The following is a 10,401-nucleotide window of genomic DNA, read 5'->3' on the forward strand; positions in this document are numbered from 1 at the left end:
CCGGATAATACTCGGGCTAGATCCTTGCCATCCGTAACAATGCAGGTCTTCAAGGTGTGTATGCAAGTCAACACGGAGTATGACGGGGTAGTCTTCGGGTCGAATGAACAAAGGGCCGCGCCAAACGCAACGTGTCTATACGCAAAGAAGCAGCGATATTTTCATCATTTAGGGCATCTGCACACGGGTCGTGTCGTCAGCGGCACTACATTTTTTTTTCTTTTTTTGTAGCAACCATTACGATACGCTTGCTTGTCCGCATACAATGCAACTAGCTATCGTACAAATACAAGACGAGTCAATATGTCGAGTAATGAAGAGGAATTTATTTTATTGTATTATGTTCTCCATCGGAGGGAATAGAAGAAAAAGAATGCCATGGGTGTATCCGTACATTAGGAATAACTTCAACAGCAGATTATTCATTGTCACAAGGAAGTTACAAGAGGATGATTACAAATTGCAGACTTTTGCTTACACAAATGATTGCAATGATTATAAATTTCCAACATTTAACAGAATATCTAAAAATGCTTTTAAGGAGCTTGTGGAAATTTTGAAGCCGACTATTCAAAAACAAAATACACTGAAAATACAAAACAAACTACAGGCGTGCGTATGCTCAAGCAAACGATCATCTGTGTTGTTGGGGAATTTTAGACGGGACTTCTTTGCAAGTGACTGCATACTGCCTTAAAATTACCGGAATGTTGCTCGAAAGTTGGCAAACAAAGAATACAAGGTTATTGGGATGATTGTGCCTTATGCTACCACTTCCGTCGGGAATATTTCACTCAATTCGTGCTTAAGCTTACTAAGTTCGAGGTTCACGGGAAATGGCTGTGCAAATCTACACAAATTGCTTTGCTGTGGAATATGCATGAAATTTCAAAATAATCTCACGGCCAAGCAGCACACACTTCACGCCATGAAAACACGGCGCAACATGCCAGCAATATTTTTTCACAACTATTGAAAGTGCACAAGTCATTTAAAATTGAGCGAAAACTGGCAGTTCGTTGAAATTAACAAGCCGTACTATGCAAACAAGACAAAGAAATCGGGGCACGGCGAATATGTTAAGGGGCTTAAGAGAAGGTTGAAAATCCCCAAAAAAGTATTCATGAAATGCAATTTTATTTTGTTCTATTTTATTTTATTTTACTTCATTTTATTTTTTATTTCGTTTCTCTGTTGTGTATGTTATATCTATATCAAGCATAACATATCGCTTATGAACGATAAGATATTAACTAAAACTACCCTAACTATCCAGATATTGATAGATATAGTAAAGCTTGATAAAAATAATATACAAATTGCTCAAATGCTCATAAATTTGTTTGCTTACATTTGTTCAATCTTAATTTTGACATGGGAAGCCAAATGCATGTTGCTGGAGAAATTTCACGGCTCTGAACGTAGTGCTAGCGTTTACTAGCAGGAGTATCAGCCTACGCCTTGCGTGTTATTTTAATTTCGTATTGCGTATGTTGCCGTATGCCGAGATATAGTCGAGATGTTTCATCAGATCTACGTTCTACCCGAAGATAGATGCTTTTCGAGGTTCCGATATTTACGAGATGCAGGTTATGACCTTCGACGCGGCCTGCTCCACATGTGCAGCACAATTTGTAAATACGCTAAATGCGCTGGAATCTGCAGATTATTTTCGTCGTGCGCTGACTTTCAGTGAAACATCGCGAAATAACTTGTGCAATATTGCGGCAGCTAATTACAATATTAATAATAATTATTGCATGCGGCGAATCATATATTTCGATAGATGGATATGATATTAGTCGGTAGGTGAACAGAGTGATCAATCTCATACAAGATTCTGCAACAGAGTTCCAAAAGGGTTGCAGCGCAATTATTGAGTAGCGCGATGCAAACTGCTCCTGTATGGGTTATGATATTCGTACCCTTGTCCCGAAATTTCAGACTATAAAGATTTTGATCCTCATCCAAAAGAAACAAGTTTAGAGTTGGTAAACTGATATGTATATATGTATATTTCTGCCATGAAAAAGCTCCTCATAAAAAAGAAAATATCTGCCGTTCGGAGTCGGCTTCAAACTGTAGGTCCCTCCATTTGTGGAACATCAAGACGCACACCACAAATAGGAAGAAGAGCTCGGTCAAACACCCAAAAAGGGTGTACGCGCCAATTATATATATATATATATATATATATGGTGCATTCTTCGCCAACCGGACACCCCCATCTGCCCAGAACAGTTTTTATAAAAAAAATTTTTCCCTATGCCGAAATAAAAGCTTATGTCATGTACTTTAATTTGTCATGTGGCACTTTTTAAATATTCAAGATGGACGACGAATATTGACAAATATGTTGGAAGCTTAACAAAAGATTCGAGTCTGCAGCACCAGTACCAGAAATACTAAAAAGCCATTCCTTCCAAATCTCAAACAAAAAGGAAGTGATTATTAAAAGATTTTCCAATTCTCCAGAAGAAAAAAAAGTTTTACTGTGAAAAAAATCCTGTATTATGAAAAAAAAATTCCAATTTCAGCAATTTCCTTCAATATTTATATTCAGCAGCGAACCCAGAAACCCTCGAGCATCATGTCAATATTCGTCGTCCATCTTGAATATTTAAAAAGTGCCACATGACAAATTAAAGTACATGACATAAGCTTTTATTTCGGCATAGGGAAACATTTTTTTTATAAAAACTGTTCTGGGCAGATGGGGGTGTCCGGTTGGCGAAGAATGCCCCATATATATATATATATATATATATGTATATGTATAAGTTCTCAAGCTAAACTTATAGGAAGGATATACACCAGAGGTCTGCAAAGAAGCTAGAACAGACTTGAAGAAAGATTGCGTGAACCTTTTGATGTTAAGTATTTAGGGTATTCACAAGGGCGCGACAGTCCCCTCAGTACTTGCGGGCAAAGTAGTATTGTACAATATGCATAATAGATTTTAGGAATTAAAAAAATGCGTTTAAAAAATGTATAAAGCGTTAAGTATTAATTTTTTTTTGATCCTTTTTGTAACATTTCTCCTTTTAAAGCATTTTGAAACATTGGCACTTTGTTGAAAATCAGCACCATCAACTATTTTCGGTCCAGGTTAGTTCAGATAAAGAAACAAAAATTAAGCTTGGTTTCACGTTTCTTTCAGAAATATTTTTCTTTCTTACAAATCAAGTATCATATTTTTTGTGCTGAAGATGGAATATTTTAAAACTGTCCTTTTTATAAGCTTCTCTGCTTTCTTGCACGCGGAGGGTTCCAAGATACAGGTGTTGCATCAGTAATTGAAACAATGTTAAGTCCACCCATTTGAAGCCCTTTAATGGCTGACTGTAATTATAGAAAAATTAATGTACAAACAAATTATACTGTTTATAAAGTGTTACCATTCGACCAGGCCCCAATCCCCGCACTTTTACTCGAACGGTCTTCCAACCGAGTTCTACGGCTTTCTATAAGTAAATAAAAAACCTTATTGCCTGAAAATCGTTTGAAATTTACCGCCTACTCACTTCGCTTATAGTTATTGCAGTAGCTTGGGCAGCAATATTTGTGCCTTTTCGAGTATTTTTAAAGCCCTCAATGCCACAGGACCGTATAAGTCTAGGAACACCCTTGCTATCCGTAACACTTATTATAGTGTTGTTAGGAGATACACGAATGTTGCAAACAGGCAACTCAGCAAACGGAATTCCATTAAATAATTGTTGCGAGGTTTGATCATCTGGGAAGAATTTTTCTTTTCTGTCGAATATAGAGCATTAAAAATATCAAATCATGTATGTTAATTTGAATAATCTTTCATTTAATAATATTACTTCTATTATATGTTAGGAATCATTCCTTGCCGTATATTAGTTTTTTTCGTACGCTATTTTGGTGTCATAAGACTTTGTGCTTTACTATAATGTATAGAATGAATTTTTAGGCTGAAAATTTTAATAGATAATTTTAAAGTAGTTCGACGATTTTTTATATAAATTAAAATTGCATGCATGAATCTGAAGGGTTATTACAGCATCAATAGCCAGTTTCAATGTGGCGCAAAAGTGGTTACCCGATTTTATTTGGCTGTAATTTCTTAACAAATGAAAAACTTCGGTTCTGATTTTGGATTATATTTATTTGATATCTAAATTTTTTCCTTTCTTATCGAAGCCAGTGTTGATGACCGCAGAATTAGCTGGCATAATTCCCAGGTTATCGGTGGAGCTAGAGCAGGCTTTTGAAGCCAAGCTTAAAAATAAAGCTGACACAATGGTAACATAATAACATTAAAGCTAGTATAATGTGAAAATAACACTTTTCTTCCATATGAAGATTGGCAAGGTTTCACTTGTTGGACTTAAGGTGATTGAACTCCTCTTTGGTTAGTATTATGTACATAGTAAAAAGAAGAGTATCTACGAGTTGTTAACAATTTTTTCATTTATTAGATATTTTCGCAGGAACATCATAAGAGGAAATTCAATTCCAAAACATATAACTTTAAGCCACAATAGGAGTAACCAGAAAAAATATATTAATAAAAAAATGTTTGCTAATAGAGTAGGATAGGTATATAAAAAAGTACATATTAACAAGAAAATGTAAATAGTAACACTAAGTAGTGTATTGCAATATTATTTTTATACAATAAGATACCTAAACTTTTTTAAATAAAACATTTCGTTTGTAAAAATAAAATTGTTAATTTTCTATTTGTGTGCTTTATGCGGTAATGAAGACAAACACGAGTAGTTTGATCATTACTGCTGAGAACTGTATGACGATAAAAATGAGTAGTTTGCTCATTACCACCCACCACGCCCATTAGAAAGAGCAAGGTCATACCATTATAAATTTTCAGTATTTGTAAAAATATTTGTTTTTGTAATATCCCTATATGTATATTTGAAATCAAAAAAGCGCCCCTATAAATAATAAAAATAATAATAAAAGAATTGTTCCCTTTTGGTTGACTGGGTTTTTCTTATTTCGCTTTGTTCTTCTCTCTCTCATCGTTCGTTTGACAGTTCGCTCCTCAAATTTATTCTGCACGGTATTACAAACGGTTGGAAGACCATTTGTAATAATAGAATTTTAATAGAATTTGGAGTATTATTTAGTAAAAATAGCTTTAAATCGAATCTTAATGTAATAAAGAATGTTTATAAGTGATTTTATTACTTTTCTGTGTTTGTATTTAAGTGAAATAAGCGGTTGTAATAGGGCATTTTTTCAAGCTTATGCAAAAAAGATGCACTTTTAACGTTAAATATTGCTATTAATTCTTAATTTTAATTTATAAAAAGTAATATAAATCAAAAGGCTGATATAGTGACTACATTTGCGTATTATAATTTTTAAATTCGGTCCACGCACTTAGACATTATAAGCAAATATATCGTGGTAGAAATGGAAAGCACAGCCGTATATTTTAACGCACATTCACATATTACAGTTTCCACACACTTTGATTTGATATTTTTTTTTATATAATATATGACTAACACTGAAAATATTATTCCATACAATGAGCGCATCCATGAAAAATTAAAATAGCGTAATTTTTGTCTGGGTTTCCTACGGTTTTATAGGAACTCTATGTTAAGACTTTAATAACTGGAAAAGTTTGTCTCAATCCCCTGCGCTCGCCAACCAAATACAACGTGGGTGTAAAGGAAAGTTTTGCTGCATTTTTAACAAGTGGGGTCTCCTACTTCTCTTCATAACTACTTTTACTTTACACATAAATACATATAGAAATATAACTAAGTATAATTACTTGTGAATGAGGGTATCTATATCTATTGATTTTTCACCAGCTGTGCCTTCATCCTTATCCGGTAATGAAGCCATCATACCCTTCCGGTCTTCTACTTTTAGCAAAGCTATTGTTGTATGTATTTCACATAGTTGTTTTCTATTGAGAAGGCCAACTGTCCTATCGAACAACGAAGTTATTGATCTTCGCAACATATTTTGCTCGAATTAGAATAAGTAATATTTATCAAAGGAAAGTTACGTCAAGTCTTAACAATTAAAAAAATCGATAAATAATTGACGATTTTCTTCGCTTATCACAATATTAGGTTCACACAAAGGCACAATGAGCAGCACGCTGCGAATCTTTACAACATGTAGGTGATGGCTGGTTGTCAAAGAAAGAGCATTTGTATATATGTAAGTTCTTCCTTCAGCTGTAATTTGACAATAATCAGAAAAAATTTAGTATACTGAAACATGCTTTGAAAAAATAGGTTGTAAGGGGGGATAGAGGGGTGTATCACCATTTTAAAACAGAAAACCGTGCCCTCCGAAGGCTTGTAGTTTTTAAGTAATTTATTGTTAAAGTTGTGTAATTTAGCGAAAAGTTGGTGTTGCCTGACATCTGAAATAAGAACTAACTTCGGATGCAGCTTCATTCAGCTTATAAATCTAGAATATTTTTTGCTTTCCTGTAGAATTGAGAAACATTTTTTAAATATAAACATATAAAATTGAATTTTACAGGAGCGTCATCTAGAAGGGTTTTTGTAAATATGTAGAATTTTTGCTTAGACCTTTTTTCGGTGGGCAGAATTCAGCCGCGCTTCAAAAAAATAACGCTCCGGCTAGCCATCGACAGTATTTTTGCATAGAACTGCTTTCCACGTTAAAACCATTGAACCCAAATTAAAACGTCCTATGCGTGTGTGTTGTAAGGAGGTACAATAACCTCCATCCCCATCATCAACACTCCACTGAAATATTTTATTTTGGTTCATATTTTTATTTTTATTTGCCGGCATACGGCAACACTAACTGTTGTCAATTCCAATTAATTCTTATTCGTGTTTAAAATTGGAAAGTGATTATATGGGTAATGCATTTGCATTTATTCGGGTACAAGTATAAAAATAAGTAAAAACTCGCGTGTGAGTATATATTTTGTGAAATTAAGTCAAGTTTATAAAAATATATATTAATAATGTGCCAAACTATAGTGAAGTTCCCGAGGGCAATTTGAAGGCAAATAATTACCAAACTATTATTTCCGGAACAATTGGGATTTATAAAGGTTGTTTCTGAACCACTCCCTGACTTATCCAGAGAATGTAAATTCATATGGCCTCTGGTGACGATACAGCATGCTTGACTGAGCTTTATATGTGTTAGTGCAGTCGGGTGGCGTCGTGTCACACATACTTGTTGTCGGTAAAAATCAAAAATTTTAGATATTAGCGTCAAGCACCCGACACGCACACATATAAAGTTCTTGTCAAACAATGCTTGACCGTCACCAGAGGCCAATAGAGAAGGCGCAGTCCCGGCCCGTTCCTCATTTTGGGCTCTAACGAAACACGGGTAAAAAATTCAACTCAGAAATTACTTCACCACAAGCTAACAGTAGGAAATCAATTAATATGGCTGCCGGAGAGAAATGAGAGGGAGAGAGTGACACGCAAGTGTGAAAAAATGTAGTTTACATTTGCTTGTGTACAGAATAGATTTGTTCATTTGACATGAAATGATTTTTATGCATGTTTACGGATTTGTTCTCCTTGGTTTTTTTATGCAAATTGCGCGAAATTGTATGTATGCATGTTTATTTATATATGATGTATTAGAAAGAATGTTAGCGCTGTAGGCTAGCTACAGGCACTTTATCATAAAAAAATATGCTAAGATCGAAAGCGACTTAAAAAGAGGAAATCATCCAAATATATATGTCATACATATATTATGTCTGTCTAAGGCATCTTCTGTAACCTTTGTTTAATTCCTTTCAACCAAATCAAATCCTTCATAGAGAATTGATTCATTACCAGGCACTCAGGAAGATAGCATATGCAAATTTAAATATGTGAATTTATATTCATATGCGCATATATATATATGATGGTATGTGCTCTTACCACAGAAAAAAATATTACGATTCTCTAAAACTTCTCAAGAAATCCAGCGCACATTCATAGGCACAGCATTGTATGTACAGTAACTTTCAAATATGTACAGTAACCTTAAAATACTCTGATTTCAGAGTAAGTTTCCAACCTCGCAGATAGTTATATGCATATGTTTTTGTGCAATTTTTATCAATTGAAGAACTACATACGTAAAGTATTATACTAATTAACTATTTACCTACTATCAGAGAGAATAAAGCAATTGTTTCGAAATTTTCTCCTGGTCCGACACAGAACTTTTTTATAAGCTTTTTTCTGTAGCTTACTGTACGCTCATGCGCGCACTCAACGCACAGCAGCTGCGGCTGCCCAGCATTTAGAAGACATATTTACATACATATATTGATGCATACATATGTACGGAGCCGCGACCATTCGACATGACAAAAATTCAAGATTTATCAAATATTGGCAAATAATTCTACGGGAAATATTCCAATATTGACTATTTTCGAACTGTCGATGTAGGTCAATCAGGATCTAAATGGTTTTGAGCGAGAAGGATGAAAGAACAATTGGATAAATATGATCGTCTCGATTAGGCACCGAATTATTCGACAAGGATGGAGTCAATCTCTCTAGGTGAACTAGCTTGACTATAAAGTTTTGTATTTTTATATTTGATACACCACATTATTCAATCTGTTAATCGTTTTGTATGAATCTTTTCAGGGCGCTTGCAGTTTTGGAGAAGCGCCTTACTTTCTTTGTGGGTTATAAACAAGTACCAAATGATTCGCCGATTTCTTGGTCTGAATACAACTCATTAGGTACTCCAAACCGAGTCACCCAGTTCTGCACGAAAAACTCAGCAATGATTTTGGCCTCTTGGTTTGGTAGATCGTAAACTTCTGACTTCTTACCAAAACAATGAGCACATATTTGTTGCTATAATCATATGTGGGAAACGGACCCACAACGTCTATGGCCCTTTGCTCAAACGGCGAGTTCGCGTTGTATTGCTGTAATCTTCTACGACTTCCCCCACGACTAGACAACTGATCCTCTGGAATTTACCCAGTAAAACCGCTGCTTATTCTTCTTCAGCGTTTAAGTGATACCCAGATGACCTTCACTTCACCCATTGTGGAGCTCCTTTAACACGGACGTAACTCTGGATTTAAGAAAATAATTTGGAAAACAAGCGCTATAATCCCCATATTGAAACCTGGAAAGCCTGCTTGTGAATTCTCTAGCTACCGCCCCATCTCTTTAATCCCTTGCCTGAGAAAACTTATGAAAAAAATCGTTGCTAGGCTCTCCTGCTATCTTCATTCCAACAATCAAATCCATCCAAATCAGGCAGCCTTCGAAAAGGGCCAAGGCACTATCGATGCACTCTTACATCTAGACCAATTCATATCTGATGCCTTATCCAACAAAACCATTTCTCGTTACTTTCACTCGACTTTGAAAAGGCCTTCGATCGTATTGGTATACAGGTCATCCTAAGGCAACTCATCAAATGGAAGGTTGGGCCTCGAATCTACAACTTTGTTAAATCCTTTATTTCCAAACGCAAAATCAAAGTTCTTATTCCCAATATTTCCTCCCTCACTCTACCTCTTGATAACGGCACTCCTCAGGGTTCACCACTATCTGTCATTATCTTCACCATACCATTTGACGAAATAAGTTCTATCCTGTCTAACTTCCCCAATATTCGGCATCAAACATATGCCGATGACGTTATTCTATTTTCAAAATTTTCTTGCCTTAACTCGACAGTTTCTACTTTCGAGGAAATTCTCTCCAGTTTATCCTCATGGTCCTCTTCCTCCGGCGCTTCCATTTCCTATACTAAATCCAAGTTACTACATATTTGCAAAAAAAATAATTGTAGCTTCCCAACACTTACTTTCAACAATACAAATATTCCATGCTCACATACTTTCAAGTTTTTTGGAATTGTATTAGACAGCAAATACTCATTTAAATACCATTGTCAGTACCTCCAAGATAGACTGATAACGAACTCAAACATTGTAAAATACCTGCCATCCATGCGTTCGTTCATTGGTCAAGCTTTACTGGTCAACGTTGTAAGAGCTCTTATCTGTGATCAACTACGCTCTGTAAATCTACGATCATCACGCAAAAAATAATTTAAAAATGCTTGCGGCGCCATATCACACTGCTATTCGCAGAGCGCTTCGGGCATTTCCCACATCACCTATAAAAGCATTTTGGCGGAATTGGGGCTACCGTTCTTGAAAGACAACATGGAGGACAGTATCTGTAAACTTTACCCTAAGCTCAACCACGGCACCTACTTTACGCTTCGTAATGTTTCTACTCATCTATCTACATATGCGCTTTATTCACCAAAGAAAATAACTTACCACTAAAAAACCCTCTCTTAGGTAAACTCGTAACCCTCTGTGGCTGGTTTCAAAATCGCCATTTATAGATCAGTTAGCGCTCTTGCCCAAATCCAGCACTCCCAACGCAGTCTACA

General features: G+C 35.5%; 1 protein-coding gene across 2 annotated transcripts; it reads right to left on the reverse strand.

The window, feature by feature from the left end:
• Nucleotides 1–2,940: 2,940 nt before the first annotated feature.
• LOC128871900 (30S ribosomal protein S11) lies at nucleotides 2,941–6,098 on the reverse strand. 2 transcript variants are annotated; one of them, XR_008456076.1, is made up of 5 exons: nucleotides 5,780–6,098; nucleotides 3,525–3,756; nucleotides 3,399–3,464; nucleotides 3,180–3,342; nucleotides 2,941–3,093 (listed from the first exon to the last, which is right to left on the reverse strand). XR_008456076.1 is itself a non-coding variant. In XM_054114058.1 (4 exons), exons 1-4 carry the CDS (start codon nucleotides 5,971–5,973, stop codon nucleotides 3,235–3,237), a joined length of 600 nt encoding a protein of 199 aa, XP_053970033.1. In that variant the 5' UTR covers nucleotides 5,974–6,098; the 3' UTR covers nucleotides 3,134–3,234. The 2 variants fall into 2 exon arrangements, 1 of the variants encoding a protein (XP_053970033.1); XM_054114058.1 differs by lacking the exon at nucleotides 2,941–3,093 and having other exon boundaries at nucleotides 3,134–3,342.
• Nucleotides 6,099–10,401: the final 4,303 nt, after the last annotated feature.

Source organism: Anastrepha ludens, chromosome 2, assembly GCF_028408465.1.
Source record: "Anastrepha ludens isolate Willacy chromosome 2, idAnaLude1.1, whole genome shotgun sequence".
Lineage (NCBI taxonomy): Eukaryota > Metazoa > Arthropoda > Insecta > Diptera > Tephritidae > Anastrepha > Anastrepha ludens.

Bases quoted from the DNA above. Each gene is read 5' to 3' on its own strand.
- LOC128871900 (XM_054114058.1), bottom strand. From the start codon at position 5,973: ATGTTGCGAAGATCAATAACTTCGTTGTTCGATAGGACAGTTGGCCTT. The intron at 3,757-5,779 runs GTAATTATACTT...TATATTCGACAG, and splicing joins ATAGATACCCTCATTCACAA to AAAAGAAAAATTCTTCCCAG. The intron at 3,465-3,524 runs GTGAGTAGGCGG...ATTTACTTATAG, and splicing joins CTGCAATAACTATAAGCGAA to AAAGCCGTAGAACTCGGTTG.